The following is a 17541-nucleotide window of genomic DNA, read 5'->3' as shown; positions in this document are numbered from 1 at the left end:
ATAAAAATATATTAAATAATAACAACTTGATTTACATCCATGATTCCAAATACAGAGTAATGGTTGACTGGTATCTTGCAAAGTTCACCCCCTCCTTTTGCCTCATGTATATGTAGGCAACACTAAATTAACACTTAAAAGTTTAAATTATCATTATAAGCCCAAACTCCTTGATTCAAAACTTAATAAATAAATCTTCCTTCACTGCAAAGCAAACACTTTGTAGAACAGAAAGATATTAGCCATCTCTTTACACGCTATTCTAACAGTTTGTATCCCATTTTTCTTTTCTTTACTATATACAAAAATATTCATTTTTACTGATTCTGTGATGATACAAACTATAAAATGTATTATTACTGTTTTATGTGCCAATAAAAAAGAAAAGTTCCTGTGAATTCCCTGGTGGTTCCCCTGGTCAGAGAACTAAGGTCCCCAAGCCACGTGGTGTGGCCAAAAAAAAAGTTCCTGACAATTGTAATCATAAGATTATAGTTTACCATCCAAACTTCAGAGATGTTAAAATATCGGGTGCTGGGGGAGAGCAAGTGACGAAATACTAGATAAATTCAGCACCTCTCCTGGGAAAGTATCAGGTACCACTTTGCAAAGGTACTGAGGGAATATCAAAAGTGGGCCTGGAGGAGAGAAGGTGGCGTCACTTAGCTTATCAGAGGTGGACGAAGTTCTGGGTCAGACACTGCCTAAGCCAGTGGATTCAGCTTCACTATAGCTGCAGACTCTGCCGTAACTACGGCAGTCATCTTGAAGGGCAAAGGGCTGTGGACTGCTGAGGGCAAACGTGCCATGACTGCGGGCAGAGCATCATGTACCAAACTCAACAGTGTCATGTCCACCTGAGAAAGTCAACAAACAAGTAAAGCAACTGACATAATCGTTCTTCTGGGGAAGACTTCTTTAACACTATAAGGATTCTGGAAGAAGTCTGAGAAGTGCAATGGACAAAAAAGTCTCATTAAATAGAAAACTCTCCCCTCTTGCTAACTTGCTTTGCTTTTTAAATTATGTGTGTTTAAAAAGTTATTTTTCTCTGATAATAAAATGCATGTAGAAACTCATAAAAATTTCATTAAGTATAAAAGAAAATTTTAAAACTTCGAGTTACTTTCCTAATAATCTTAAACACTTAAACCAGATAGTCAAGATCATACTGTATTACAGTTTTATCGCCTGTTTTTCTTACCTAACTTTGTATTTCCCCATGTAAATATTCTTTGACATTTGTTCAAAATAATAAGAGCAAAATTGCTGATTTTCCCCACTTTCCTAGTTGCTCAGCTGTGGATGTTTTTAATTTCCAGCCTTCTTTGTCTGACTTAGTCCAAGATATTATACATTTCAATTTTTTTACTTCCTTTATAAAAAAATTTGGGGATGGAACTGAGGTTGAGCAAAAAAGCTGGACAGAATCAGAGCTTCCATACAGCCCCTTTAAAAGTCAAGATCAATCTCTACGCTAAAATGTACTTCAGATCTGATATCAACAGCCAGTCATTCCACAGTACCTGTAACATGAATTCAGAGGCAAAGTGGACCCTTGACCTGGAATTACTACTAAGGCTACTCTTTACATTTTACAAGGTAGATTTTAATTTTAGGGTCCATCGTAACTATTTATTAGAGATGGTAAAACAAATGATTATGTAGTGCCTAAGACCCATAACTTTGCATATTTTTCTGAGAAACTTGTATCAGATAATACTACCAGACAATTCAACAGTGTTCAGCTATCACTTATTAATGATAAAAATATTTAACACTCTGACCTGAGACTTCACGGAAAGCCAAAAAGTAGAGTCTTTGGAAAAGGCTTCAACTATGTGGTACTCTGAAGAAGAAAGCTGGTTTTTGAGAATTGTTTATATGGAAATAGGAGCTTTGTTTACAGGTCGCCTCAGCGACTGCTCATTCCCCACAGTTTTTTTTTAATCACAATCTACAATAATCTTATTTCTACGACCATCAGAGGTGCTGCCCTGCCGCTCTCGGATGCATGCTTCCAGCATGGGGTCTCCCAGGCTCCAAGGGGGGAACAGTTACCCAAGCCCTGACCTGGAAGAGTCCCTGCATCCAGTCACACCCATTTTATGATGCCTGAAAATCTAAATATTTGAAGTCATTTTCTTTGATACCTTTCTAAAGTATGTTATGCGAGGAGAAAAGCTGTGAACCAGCAACGACTAAGGCAACCTGGGGAGCCAGGGATGAGCGGTCTGATGGGGTGACAGGTCTGCACGTTGGTGAGGTTACTTACTGCATGCCCCGTCAGGAGTCAGGGGCAAAGCAGTAACAGATGAATCTTTCACCTGGAGCATGAAGACAATGGTGCCACCAGTGGTCAGCAGACAATTATTTCCAAATCTACTCTAACCACTTACACTAGACTTCATGGGAAATGATCAAATGATATGCTGCTAGAAAAAGATTACCTTTACTTAAAAGGTGAATCAGGATCAAAATGTCACTAAGCCACTACTCTACAATTTTTTAACAAGTCATTTCCAAACCAGAATTACAATGAGAAATTTCCATCAACTCCCCCCTCTCCCTTTTTTCCATCAACTTTTTATCTGCAAGTGTCTAACCTTCATCTATAGGAAAAAGAGGCAGCTGCATTCTCTGCCCTCCATTTCCAGATAAGATTTCTGAACTAGGTTGTCCATCCCACGTTAGTGGACAAATAAATACAAATCTATATATTAAAGCCATGCTTTGTTTTAATAATATCTCTAATTTTAAGCCAATATTTTCCTTTAAAAAACGGTAAGAGTAAATTTTTCTTTAAAAATAGGATTCACTTCCTTTTTTAAAGCCAAGCCTCTTCACTGCAAAAGAACAGCAATTCTAACTTCCTGGGGCATTTCTCTCCCCACAGTACTGAGTCACAGCACCATACACAGTAGAGACGCAGTAAAAACCATCTCCCTGTCAACAACACAGCACACATTTATAGGAGGGCAAACATCAATTCAGTCTACCCATATTCATCATGCATCCTTATGTACAAAGACTGTACTGACTCTGCAGGACCTAGAATGTAAGTCTAGGATGACTTAAACCAACAGACTGAAACTTGAATCACTGTACTGCAACTAGCAAATTGTGATTTCACTTGCTTTCACGTTGGCCTGTTCAGGGTGAACAGTTTTTTTTGTTTTTTTTTTTGAGTTGTGATGCTCTGCTTTTCATTTGTTCATTTTGACTCTCTATCTCCTTCCTAGAAGTACTGATTGATTCTGTATTTTGAAAATAATTAAAATTAACAAGTTTCCATGGTATTCAATGACGATTTCTCCATACCCCTTTTCAGTTATTGTAAAGCCGGGGTGGGCGACAGGTTGTGACCCCAGGGCCCTCAGTCTAACTTGCTATACAAAACTGCTAACAGCATGGCTGGAAAAAAGAAGGCCTGTTCTGCACCTGCCCGACCGCCTTTCCCATTAGCAGCTGAGGGCGCCCTCTGTCTTGTGCCCACCTGCCGTTCCACGTGGCCAGCCCTCTCTCTTTAGTCTGTGCCCACACCTGCTGCTTACAGTGCAGCAAAGGTGCAGGTGACTGTTAAGAGAACCAGGCCTGTTCCACCTGCACCCGAAAGAGATGGCTGGAAGAGAGCAGCTCTATGAAATCGTGTTACCACAGGAACAAAGCCCAGATTCACAGTATTTTTCACCAACCACAGAGAAGCAAACACCAAGGGCTTGTGTTTCAAGCCCAACCCTCCTGACATTAGACAGTGATAACAGCTCCTGGAATTAGGAGCCCATGATGTTCCCCTAACAGCCTGCAATGTCTAGTCATCACTGCCAGGCTTGGTTACTTCACCTCCAGCAGAGGCTGCAACACACCATCCCCCAACACTCACTGGGGCCATGATTGCAAACAGATTTCAACATCTCTTTACTCCTCCTTCATGCCACGGTGAACCATATTCTCCTTCCTTTGGAGTAAACACTGTAGCTGCCTCAGCTGCCTCTGAGTTTGTTAACAAGCCCCCAGGGGAAACCATTACCTCCTTGTCTTTGGAAAAAAGCCCTGGTCCTCACACTAAAGGGAGCCAGAAATGTGCCTCATATTTTCCAGCATACAGGGTTCTCAGGACACACACTTCACTGGACCGTCCAAGGTGCTGGCTCAATGACATGAAATTTTTCTGGCCTTCAATGGTGGCCTGTTAAGGCCCCGTCCATCAGTGAGGGGTTACCAAACCAAAAGGAAGGAGTGTCTCACTCTGGTCTTGGTTTTCAGGAAGTTTATCTGTGTCTTCTCTCAAAGGTACGAGTGGGCTTGAGTCACAGTGCAGGAGACCAAATAAGACTTTCATGTCAGTGAAAAATGATACGGTTCAATGGGCTAAGAAAAAAGTTTCTGTTCCAGGTCTCTCAGGGACTCACTGGTAATTCTGGAAGGATAAGCATGTATATGTTTCAGTTCAATCACCAAGTCCTGGCCATACTTCCTTCAAAATCCAGTCACTTTATCTCCACTCTTACTAGTAGTTTCCAAGCCTTTGACAAGTCACAAGTGGACCACCTCTTCTCAAGTGGACTTCCATTTCTAATCTCTTCTTACTATAAGCAATTCTGAATAGATGAATCTTAAAATCTAAGTTAAATGATAATAAATATAAATCCTGAAATGCTGACTACAGGCCAGCCAGTTTGATGAGACTTATATCCATCATTTCAATGAATCTTTACGGTTCTACATGATGAAAATTATCCTTATTTGATGAGACCAATGCTCAGGGGTGAAATTTCTCAAGACAGTATGACAACTATATGGCAGAGGAAGGATTCAAACCTGAACCAATATGACCTCAGAAATGGTCTCAGCAACTGTACTATACAGCCTCATGGAAACCTGTACCTAACTAAGCCTATCAAGGCCTTCTACTGTCCATCACAGCCAATCTAAACTTTATCTGATGCTTATATTTTGAAGGAGGTGATCCCCTTCTGAATTCCCCCTATGTTCATAGTCTACACTATACAATTATACAGTGAATTACACTCTAACTAATATGTTTGCTAAGTGTTTTACTGAAATCAATCTCCCAACCACATTATTATTTCTTTAATGGCAGACATTGTATCTTAGAGCACTCATTATATACAATCTTACCTAGTAGAGTGCTGGCATGTCACAAGAATTCAGCGACCATTTGAGACTAACAGCTGCTGCACATAATGATAACAGCAGCCTTACCATACACTGGACACTAATCTGAGGCTCTCATATGCACTGGCTTTTCCAACTCTCACTCTAGTTCTCACAGTAGGTACTGTCTTTGCCCCCGTTTTACACAGAGGAAAGCCTGGGCATTGAGGTCAAGTAAACTGCCCAAGTCAAACAGCTAGTAAGGGACAGAGATGGGATTCAAACCCAGGTAACCTGGCCTCAAAGCACACCCTCTTAACCATTATTTAAAGTATCTGGGTTCATTGAAAATAAAATTGTGTTAGCAATGAACAAGAAGAATAATAATATGGGGATGATTTTTTTCTGTCAACAATCAATAGAAGGAACAACATGGAAAACAATACAATTTCGTTTTGGGAACTACTTCTTACTAGAGTATTCCATTCACAGTATCCTTCCTAAGTATATCTGAAGAAAAAAGGTTCAGTTTTTCCCCAATAATCCAAAACTTATTTTATTTCAAAGGCACTGATAAGCAAAGAACAAATTTCTTGAAAAGTCAGTAAAGTTAGCTCCTGATCAGCTAAAACACGGATTAATATCCATAACAAAAAGCAGTTTCTTTGTAGGGTAAAAGGAAAATCAATCCCAAAGCTTCTTGATTTTTTTTTTTTTTATTATTACATCCTTTGGTCCCTTTAAAAACACAAGGTACACCTTGCTGTTGCTTTTGGTCTGTTAATGATCACAGAACAGGATACAGCAAAAGGGACCCATATCCCTGACCAGCAGGTTTTAGCAGGAAGTCAGAAAGGCTGAACTGGTTGCTGGGGGTGGAGTGGAATGGGAATAGGGTGGGTGAGGGCTGATTACAAGACAACTTTACAATATCTTATGGGTTAAGAGTATTAAGTTTCAAATGCCAGTTGTGACAAAGTGAGGTACGACGTTTCTCTTTACATCTGTATACAGGGACAGAGTCACCCTCCTCTTTTATTGCCCACCCCTGCCTCCACCTGTTGAGTGCCATGGTGACCGTAGCTCCCTGTTGCATCTCCTGAGAAGCTGCAACTGCGGCCTCTGCCAATGATGCTACCGCCTGGGTGGCCTCTGACGCTTGCGTTGTCTGGATGGTCATCTCACCCCCCTGTAACGTGGCCCAGTTTTGTTCCACCTGAGGCAGAAAAGGACAGGCTAGTTAAAAAAATCAGTCACAAGAGGATGGGGATTATGATTTCAAAAGTCATATTTCTAAAAAATTGCCATGTGCTCAGCCAAATACATACAAACTATAAATTAACATGACTTACAATGTATAGGACAGGGTTTTTAGCATGATATTTTTTGGGTTAAAAAGGAGGTATTAGAATATATATTTGAATTTGCTTACGTTTGCACAAAGAAATTCTGGAAGGACACAAAAGAAACCAATGAAAATATTTTCCTTAGCGTGTGTGGAGATGTGGGAATAGGTTGGATAGAAAACAGAAAGCAAGATTTTCCACTGTATCCTTTCAAATAATTTTCAAAATATCTGAGTTTTTGAACAAACCATAAGTATACTTCTAAAAAAACATTCAACCTGTACCAAAGGGGATACAGTGCCAGTATTCCAGACTCTTTGCCAAAGGCCACTACCATCACCTGTTTCTCCATTTCTCCTGCATTTCTCTGCAGGGATATTCTCTGATATATGAGCGTATTTAGACACACACACACACTCTGAAGAAAAACTGCAGCATATGCTACATATATTCTTATACCCTGCTTTTTTCACAAACAATACAGCTCTGAAATGATTCTAACTTGGAATGTATCAAACTACTTCATACGTTCATGATTCATAATAATGGCTGCATAGCATTACATAGATACACATGATTTATTTAACCAGTCATTTTTTTAAAGGGCATTTAAGTAGCTTCCAATGCTTTGCTATTACAAACAGTACTGGATGATATATAGTACTTTGTATAGTTTATGTGAGTCTACTTATTCAGTAAATTCCTAGAGGTAGAATTATATATCAAAATTACTTATTTTTATTTTTGATGGAAACTGCCAAATTTAATAAATAAATTTTTTTAATGTAGCAAAAACTGTTTTTTTTTTTACTGGTGAGGAATTATGAAGAAACAAAACAACCAACAAAACAAAACAAAAAACCATACTATCTGGTTATTCGAGTAGATCAAAATTCAGCTTTTTTAGATCTAGCACAGGGTTTCTCAGCCTTGGCACTATTGACATTTTAGGTTAAACAATTCTTTGAGTTCTGTCCTGTGCATTGTAGGAAGTTTAACAGCATCCTCCCCAGTCATGAGAATCAAAAATATCTCCAGACACTGCCAAATGTCCTCTCTGATGGGCATAGGGGTGTATCTGGCTGACAATGACTGATTTCAGTATAATGCTTTGCATTAAGAGATTCCATCCCCCCATTCCCCAGTTCTGGATACCTGAATCTAGCTACTTCAGTCCATTTTGTTCAATAAATACTGTTGAGTATCTCTCCCATCCACCACCACCAAAACCCAAAAGCAGCAGGGGCAATGAAAGCCATTTCAGTTCTAAAACATGGCAGGTGATAAGCCAAGCAGCTCAGGTATAGTATTTCTACAGATTCAGGTCTTAGGATGCTAGCTGTTCTTACTGGAGCTCCCACGGGGGCCCAGTGCTAGTTCACTTGTGCTGGGACATTACTGTGTCCCAAAGAAAGTATCACAAGCTCTAAGAGAACAGATCCTTAAAATGCCTCCCTCTTTGGTTCTATTGCTATACTTTGATTATCACAGTGCTTCTCCAAATGTTTGTCAAAGGCCCCCCAGAGAATGAGACACCCCTCTGAGCTACCTTAGTATGTGCCCTGAGTTCTTATGGGCAGTGGGTTGTGGCTGCAAGCCTTCCATGCTCTAAGAGCCAGAGACATCCTACTTCTTTCCTTTAAAGCTGCAAAGGTGCCCACTCAGGAATTCACAAAACTCTTGCTGCTTAAGATATTATCGCTTTGATCTTATTACCCCAATGAGCATCACAGAAAACAACATCATTTGAGATGATGAATTACATTCCCAATTTCTAGATGGCCGATGATTCTATTCTGAAAATCAGCTGAAGCTGGCCAGCCCTGTAGCATTTCCTCTTTCCAGATCTGCCCCACTATACTTCTGCCCACCCTGCTGCAGAGTGTGGCCCTGTGCAGCTCTCCCAAGTACTCAGGCTCAACTCGCAGCAGCAACTTCATACACATGCATTTAGTTACAGCTATTATTTGTAGTGGAAATGGTATTAGAATGTTGCCATATACAGTATACGTTAAGGAAGCTGAATTTATGGCACAGAAGATTAATGGATTGTGGTGAAGGGTGGAGAAGAAGTAGGAATAAGAAGTACATGAAGAGATTTTTATTCAGAGTATTGATAGGCAATACATCAACCAGCTTAGGTGTTAACGTTTCTCTGGAATTTCCTATTCTTGAGTCTCAGTGCTTTGGTTGTGCTTGCTTGGGCTCTTGCTGACTCCCTTGCCATCTTTTGGGAACCACTCTATGGTTATCTATGCCTGGGCGTCACCATGTCCCAGAGAAAGGGCCACACACTCTAGAAGGGAAAGATATTCAGAGGACGTATGGTCAGCTTCTGTGCTTTTCTGAGACAGAGCCACTACAGTGAGGCCTTTCAAACCGTGGCGACCTTGTCGCTCTGGCCACCATGAACCACCTGTGGCTCTCCCCCACTGTCACACTGTGATGTGCTGCGTGTGCTGCTCCCTTTGACAGGAACACAGCTCCCGTCCTTCCTGCCGTTGCTTCCTATTTACCCCTCCAATCTGAGACCAGGTGAGATGAGAGCTGGGACAGCTCCGCTTGAAGACAACTCCCTACAGCCAGCCCAAGGCTCAGGACCTCTCATCTTGTGTCCCACCACATCCTCGGCTGGCTTCTACTAGATCCTTATCTCATTGCCATTTTCTCTGATGTGTTTTTCTCTACCAGCTACCTGTGGGCTCTTTAAGAGCAAGGAAGGTCTTTATTTTCCTCTGCTGCTGCTGCTGCTAAGTCGCTTCAGTCGGGTCCGACTCTGTGCAACCCCACAGACGGCAGCCCACCAGGCTCCCCCGTTCCTGGGATTCTCCAGGCAAGAACACTGGAGAGGGTTGCCATTTCCTTCTCCAATGCATGAAAGTGAAAAGTGAGAGTGAAGTTGCTCACTTCTAGTATATATAGTGCCTGGCACAGAACTCAGAAAGCATTTACTTAACGGCCAGATGAAGAACATGTTCCATTATTCATATTTCCCTGCTTGTTCTTCAGTGTGCCCATACTTCAAATAAATTGATATTCATAAAAAGCCCACCTAAAATAAGCTATGCAACTTCAAAACTGTTAACATGTGTTGATGGTTCAGTTTAAAGTTCACATCTCTAATGTGTCCATAGTTCAGCTCTTCTGCTGCTTCTTCAACGGAATCATGTGTACCACTATTATCAGATATCATAGTGATGCAACTAACTGGATGTTGAATGCAGTATGATTTAATCTAAGAGCTCTTACTGGCAAGGCTAGGATAACACAATGACCATACAACTTCTAAAAGTATAAGTACTGTCTATTTCTGTAAAGTACTTTCTGTTCCTGGGAAGAAACTATGCTAAATACAGGCAGAAGGATGTTTCTCCTGAGTCATCTGATGCAATGCTTTGTTGGCTTCATGTGGTCTTACCTTTCCAAGCCTGTGAGATAGTCTGACTAATCACAGCACTCATGGCTCAAAACTAAGATGCTTAACAATCATGTCAACATCTAAGAGAAATCAGAAGGCAAACAGAAGCGAACCATAAAATCTAAAACATTTTGCCACTTTTTGAGACAATATATGCTTCTTTTCTTCATATGCTTTTTGTTTTATTGGAAATATAGGAAGGGTGAGAATTTTTAAAATCTGACTGAATTTGGATATTTACCAACAGGTTATTTGTGTATGTCATTCACACACTTCCATAAAAATGACTTAAAATGATGTTAGTCTGTTAGAAAAGCCACAGACACATGACTAAGATGTTTTTTCCTTCATATTTTCCATGAACTTTTGAAAGTGTTGATTACGTGTAGTTATTTTATAAAACAGGTTTCAAAAAACTCATCTCTAGAGAAGTGTTTAGGAAACTCAAAGTTACTTTCTTTAAATAGAAACTCAAAGTTACTTTCTTTAAACCTAGGAAACGTTCAGTAGGGAGATATGGTTGCTGCTACTGCTGCTGCTAAGTCGCTTCAGTCGTGTCCGACTCTGTGCGACCCCATAGACGGCAGCCCACCAGGCCCCACCGTCCCTGGGATTCTCCATGCAAGAACTGGAGTGGGTTGCCATTTCCTCCTGCAATGCATTAAAGTGAAAGTGAAGTTGCCCAGTCGTGTCCAACCCTGAGCGACCCCATGGACTGCAGCCTACCAGATTCCTCCATCCGTGGGATTTTCCAGGCAAGAGTACTGGAGTGGGTTGCCATTGCCTTTTCCGGGAGATGTGGTAAATAACTTCAAAAAGTAACCAATCCCACAGACGTACCAACCTGTGTCTTCACTACCTCCTTCACACTTCAGGGAGTGTCTGTCCTTTAGTCTTAGTGTTTGGGGACTGACAACTTTCCCCCTCAGCTAGTCCATTCTTCCATATCATATGGAAATTGATAAGTCAATTTCCTGTTGACTTTTACCTTTCTATACTGGGAAACCAAAGGCCATCTCCTGCCCCAAATCCTCCCAGTCTCGGTTACCAGAAACATTCTATCCTGAAGGTACCACTTTGTAGCATCTCTTACAGCGAGGACTACAGTTCATTCACACAGACCCCTCTCTGAGAGCAGGGTTCCTGTGTAATTCAGCTCCATACATCTAACACCTGAACTGCAGCATGGCAGGGGCTCACCACACACTGGCTGGCGGGAGCCTGCTGTAATTCTCTTCACCTCACCAGCCATGAAATGCAGCAGTTCTTTATCTTTCCTGAGATGCACAAATTATAGTGATTTTGTGATGTTCTCAGTCTATGGTTTTGAGCAAAGAGGAGATGGTATTTTTAGTTTCATTTCTGAAATGGCTCTTTGACATCTGTTGGCTAGTTTTCAAACTTCAGGAGTACAACCTTTAGGGGAAAAGCCTACAGTCACTTAACAAACCCTTTCCTGAACTTCACTGATGGCTCAGAGCTTAGACAACATTTTTCTAAATGTGTTACCCAGCTTGCACACTTAGGTTACTCTGTACCTTTAGACAAGTCACTAACCTTTCCCCTTTTTATCGTGTAAAAAGCGAAGATGATAACAGAACCTATACTTCTAGAGCTGAGAAGTGCTTAGTTGACTGAGTGCTCAATAAAGGTTAACTACCTTTAAGTTTATATCTCATAATTAGATCAGTTTTGATATGGAAGAATTTTCTTGCTTTTTTTATTTTTGCTTCTTTGAGGGTTTTCTTGACTGTGTCACACAGCTTGTGGGATATTACTTCTTCAACCAGGGCCTGAACTTGGACCATGCTGTGAAAGTGCCGAGTCCTGACCACTGGACTGCCTGGGAATTCCCAAGGAAGGATTTTCCTGTGAAGTATTTTCAAAGGCTCATTTACAATGCAATAAATCATGTCTACTGATTTACAAATATATATACATATATATATCCCTTCAAAGAATGTTTTAGTCAGCTTGTTTTAATGATCTAATTTTAAAAAATAAAGTCTAAAGATTAAATTCTTTGGGATTCACAGCATAAAAGTATTTAATGGATATAAAATGCTATGTTGCAAATGTAAAATTTTAAGTTCCTGACAGTTACGTCTGAATCATAAAGATCCATTAATTTCAACTGTCATACACTGAGTATGCTATTTGCAAAACTGGCATGGAATGATATTTTTAGAAGGTTTATATAAGACAATGCTATAGATGTCTAGGCTACTTACAGTCTCTTCATATTCTGGCCCCTCCCTTCTCTTCCACCTATACATTCAAGCATCAAGTGAAAACAGACCGAATCCTCTTTCTTACCTCTCCATCAGCCACCGCCGAATAATTCACCTGGGCGACAGTGACTGTGGTTGGCAATTCTGAAGCATCAGCCAATGTGGCTACTGTTGCCCCTGTACCAACCTAAACAAAAAAATTGAAGTAATAAGTGTCGATTAATGATTTCTTCAACCTCTCCTTTGCTCAGAAGTAAAGATTCATTCAATCCCAAATTCAGCAGAGGTAATGATTAATATGCATTGAAATATGAAATCAATGATTAAAATAATACATCAGACACTAACATGAGCTTCAGAGTTTTACTTCAATCAAATAAGTCAATATTAGAAGCCATTATGTTTCATCACTGGTGCCTTATGTTAGCTAACCAACTTTCTCTTCTCACCCCAATCTGAATTTTAGAGGTTCCCTATCTGTTTCTGCTTTATTGACTATGCCAAAGCCTTTGACTGTGTGGATCACAATAAACTGTGGAAAATTCTGAAAGAGATGGGGATACCAGACCCCCTGATCTGCCTCTTGAGAAACCTATATGTAGGTCAGGAAGCAACAGTTAGAACTGGACATGGAACAACAGACTGGTTCCAAATAGGAAAAGGAGTACATCAAGGCTGTATGTTGTCACCCTGCTTATTTAACTTACATGCAGACTACATCATGAGAAACGCTGGGCTGGAGGAAGCACAGGAGGGAATCAAGATTGCCAGGAGAAATATCAATAACCTCAGATATGCAGATGATACTACCCTCATGGCAGAAAGTGAAGAAGAACTAAAGAGCCTCTTGATGAAGGTAAAAGAGGAGAGTGAAAAAGTTGGCTTAAAACTCAACATTCAGAAAACTAAGATCATGGCATCCGGTCCCATCACTTCATGGCAAATAGATGGGGAAACAGTGGAAACAGTGGCTGACTTTATTTTGGGGGGCTCCAAAATCACTGCAGATGGTGATTGCAGCCATGAAATTAAAAGACGCTTACTCTTTGGAAGGAAAGTTGTGACAAACCTAGAAAGCCTACTGAAAAACAGAGACATTACTTTGCCAATAAAGGTCCATCTAGTCAAGGCTATGGTTTTTCCAGTGGTCATGTATGGATGTGAGAGTTGGACTATAAAGAAAGCTGAGTGCCTATAAAGAAAGAATTGATGCTTTTGAACTGCGGTGTTGGAGAAGTCTCTTGAAGAGTCCCTTGGACTGCAAGGAGATCCAACCAGTCCATCCTAAAGGAAATCAGTCCTGAATATTCATTGGAAGGACTGATGTTGAAGCTGAAACTCCATCTTTGGCCACCTGATGTGAAGAGCTGACTGATTTAAAAAGACCCTGATGCTGGGAAAGATTGAGGGCAGGAGGAGAAGGGGATGACAGAGGATGAGATGGTTGAATGGCATCACCAACTCAGTGGACATGGGTTTGGGTGGACTCCGGGAGTTGGTGATGGACAGGGAGGCCTGGAATGCTGCGGTTCATGGGGTCGCAGAGTCGGACACGACAGAGCGACTGAACTGAACTGAACTGATCTACCAACAAATTGTGTTTTACCACAGAAGAGGTTAATTCAGAAGGACTATTTCCTGGCCACTAACAGAGTAAAATAACAAAAAATGAAAACCTTTTTTTTTTTTTTAACAGAGCTTTGATTTGGAAATACACAGAAAAGCTATCTATAGCTCTGTATTTAGCAAAATACAAGCAATTTAAAATATTATTTAAAAAATCAAGTTCAGGTAGTAAAATCTTAGGGAGCTGTATAAAGTTCATATAAGAATTTATGTAAATAAAACTCTCTAGTCTGACCTGCTTCAGAAATCACAATCTGATTTACTCACCATAAGGTTTACTCACCTGGATAAGCGAGACAGTGCCATCAGGGTTACTAAAAGTCTGGACTACAGTCTGTGATGGTACCAGGTGGGCTATACTGTGTGTGGTTGTGGCCTGTGTTTGTGTTTGTTGATCTTCAAAAGCATACAAAAGGTCCTCCCGCCCATGCTGTTTATAACAGTTTTTAACTATGGTCCGTAGTGCTTGGGTCCATGAAACCTGTCATCAAAAGACCAGAAAAGCACATAAAGTCACAAAAAACGCTGGTTATTTAGTTCCACTGGGGAATAAGCAGCTGGTTAGTTATCAAACAAACCAAATCAAACTGGGATGGGGTAACTCTCTTCAGGATACTTCTCACAGACCCTTTTGAACACAGGGAAATTCAGCACCAAGTACCAGAGATTTCACACTGGTTTCCTTCCTGATCAAGGTCTGGATTAGCTTTTGGGTTTTATACCCTACTCTAACCTGAGGTCAACTCGTAAACCTCTCATAAAAGAAGGTTACTCTTTTGTCAAGAATTTTATATGAGATTCTTAGTAAAATTTAAAAGCTAACCAAAAAACAAATATGCAGAACAAGTAAGGGAGGATATCTGGTTTAGTCTTTCTTCTTTTTTAAAATGTTTCATTATCATCAGACTTGACTAGTTTCACATCCCTCTATATGTATTTTCAACAGTGATTCTTGCTAACCAGAAATAAGGACATTTCTGAGTCTTCAAAGTGATTAATGGGGCTTTCCAGGTAGCACTAGTGGCAAAGAAGCTGCCTGTCAATGCGGGAGACTTAAGAGACATGGGTTCAATCCCTGGGTCGGGAAGATCCCCTGGAGGAGGGCATGGCCACCCACTCCAGTATTCTTGCCTGGAGAAACCCATGAACAGAAGAGCTTGGAGGGCTCCATCCATAAGGTCGCAAAGAGTTGCACACAACTGAAGCGACTTAATATGCAAAGTGGTTAATACTTTTACTTCGAGTTTCTTTAGTTTTCCAAGCACCTTATAAAATTACAATAGTCCAAAAGGCAACTGCAGAGAGGAATATAAATTAATAGACCTATCCCAAGTCTTTATGGTGATGGACTGATAAACGGGAATCAGTGGATATCAAACTTCTTTTCGAGGATAGGTTTGACTACTACACATATTTTTAGACTTTTTATAGCCTAAGAAGTAGAACAACAAAAATGAGCTGGTTGATTCAGAATAAAAAAGCAATAGGAAACTCAGGCTAGAGAAACCTCACCCTTTGCTTCTGCTCTTCCGTGCGCACATCACTCCGAACGTTTGCCCATGGGATATCTTCAGGCCACCATATGGGCTTGCAGCTTTCTTTGCCCCAGCCTGGTTTCCCCCGACCTGTAGAGTACTTCAGCATCTCTGGGATAAATGCCCGAAGCTGGGCCTGGAAAACAAGAGCACAGTCATCAGCAGTCATAAAATTCATCTGGGATGTGTTTGTGTCTCCCACAAATTCTAAGATTATAAAATAAAGAGCCTTCCTGGAGGGTCCTAGAGAGTTCCAAAATGTGATGTTAGAACTGACTGCTTCCCACAGGTTACTAGAGCTCCATGAGTGATAGAGAATTATACGTACGTTGATAAAGTGCACCTTAAGCTGCATGTCATAGACTTGTTCCTATAAGAATATCTAGTCCTGTGTTTGATTTCTACCCCCTAAGGTTCTATTGATGCTATAGCTCATCTCCCTTCTAGAACATCTATGCATATAAGGTGTCAAACAAAGTCAACATGTTTTCAGAAAAAAAACAAATGTGTTGTTCTGGAGATAGTAATCAGAACAATAAGATGAGAGAACTAAGAGGTGAGGAACAGATGAAAATCACTGTTATTTGTAAATAGTATGATTGTGTATCTGGAAATCTCTAGAGAATAAAATGAAAAACCACTATAAACAATAAGAGAATTCAGTAACATGACTGACTATATGAAAATATATGGAAAAAAATGGGATTTACTTAATAAAAAGGGAAAATAACTCTAAAACTCTTCTACAAAGTTTTTAGTAAGGTAGTCCAATGTCTATGAGTCTGACATATAGATAAACATAATGACACCTGTGTTGACCTTAAACATATTATGGATTTCACCCAAATTATTTTACAAATCAAATCCAGACCAAACAGTTAACCACAGAGACAACTACCATTCTTTGTTTTCTGGCATGGTTACCACGATGGGCTTGTATGCTGGGGGAGAAGGGGAGGCTACTTTGTGAATATTCTTAATTGCTAACAATGATTTTTGGCAAGAGAATCAGTTTATCAAGTTACAGTCTTCCCCCTCAGACCTCCTGCTTTCCTCTGAACCTGAGGGTCTACAGTACTCCAGACATAAGCAACATCTTCCATCTAAGGACACACTTACATTGCCTCTTATGACCAAAATGAGAACAATTTTAGCATGAGTCAGACCCAAGGACATGGACTTGTAGCTTGTAGAGAAAGAAAAAAAACAGAAATGGGAATACTTAAGTCTTATTGAGAGAATGAGTACAGCAACCCTTGTATTGAAGAACCTACTTAAATATCAAGCTTTCTCATTTAAATATTATTTAATTGAAAGATGATAGAAAAATATGGAATCACAAACCCAAATCGGTAATGTTCAACTAATAAAAAGTTTTGGTTGACAGTATTTACATTGCTAATTCGTGTCCCAAGCCTGCTATTTCACCTCTCTTTCTAAGCCCCCCTTGTCTCCCAGACAGTCTCCAGCCTGCAGGATATGATATAATACACTCTGTTATATATTTGGCTCTGTGGCATCAAGCAGCAGGCTAATAGAAATGTATCCATTTGCAAACCCAGGCTATCAGCTGGCTCATGAGGTCACTTCTTCAGTTATTTTAAGAAAGTGCATCTCAAAGTCATTTTTCCCTTTATCCTGGCTTCCTAGGAGTGTGTCTTTTTCTAGCCTCAGTTATATAGAGAAGGAAAAGTTTCAATCCTCACAATATTTACATTTCTTCATACAGAAAAACAATAGCTTTCTCAGATGCGTAAACAAAATAGACTCGTATCACAAATTTTTACGTCTCCCCTTTCTTTTAATTCCATTAACAGTCTTCAAAAGGAGAGTTCTTTATATCCATAGAATGAGGAGATAATGAAACAAGAAGGCCAAATATCTCTAAATTAACAAAAAAACAAAGTTTTCATAAAAGTCTGAAAAGATGTTTTATTTGCTAGAACTTCTAGATGGGAAATATTTCAAAGCCCTAGGAAGAAGATAGTAGAGGCTAATGAGAGGCAGCAGAAACAGAAGCAGCACAAAGGAAAGGTGACTTCCACAGACAAAAAAAAAGAAAATCCCATTAAGTTAAAAAATGGACCCAGAGTGAAATTAACAAATTTCAATACAGAGCCAGATCTTAACTTTTTAAAGTACCATCAACTGTACAAAATTTGCCTCTATATCAAAATAAAAGGCAAAAAGCACTTTCTACCAGAAAAGTTAACTTTACAAGTATGTACAGTTTAGGGATGAAGGACAATTTTTGCATTTAAATGCAC

General features: G+C 40.0%; 1 protein-coding gene across 7 annotated transcripts in view; it reads right to left on the bottom strand.

Annotated features, from left to right (window-relative positions):
• NRF1 (nuclear respiratory factor 1) overlaps nucleotides 1-17541 on the bottom strand; it is a 130788-nt gene that overhangs the window by 30908 nt on the left and 82339 nt on the right. For all 7 annotated transcript variants that reach the window (XM_061414686.1, XM_061414685.1, XM_061414689.1 and 4 more), the window contains 4 exons: nucleotides 15252-15410; nucleotides 14023-14220; nucleotides 12199-12300; nucleotides 6177-6334 (listed from right to left, as the gene is read on the bottom strand). In XM_061414686.1, the coding sequence (XP_061270670.1) occupies nucleotides 6177-6334; nucleotides 12199-12300; nucleotides 14023-14220; nucleotides 15252-15410 (617 nt within the window). The remainder of the gene's footprint in view (nucleotides 1-6176; nucleotides 6335-12198; nucleotides 12301-14022; nucleotides 14221-15251; nucleotides 15411-17541) is intronic.

This window comes from Bos javanicus, chromosome 4 (genome assembly GCF_032452875.1).
Source record: "Bos javanicus breed banteng chromosome 4, ARS-OSU_banteng_1.0, whole genome shotgun sequence".
Lineage (NCBI taxonomy): Eukaryota > Metazoa > Chordata > Mammalia > Artiodactyla > Bovidae > Bos > Bos javanicus.
Note: the sequence above shows the minus strand (reverse complement) of the source record. Positions and strands in the feature narration are given on the sequence as shown.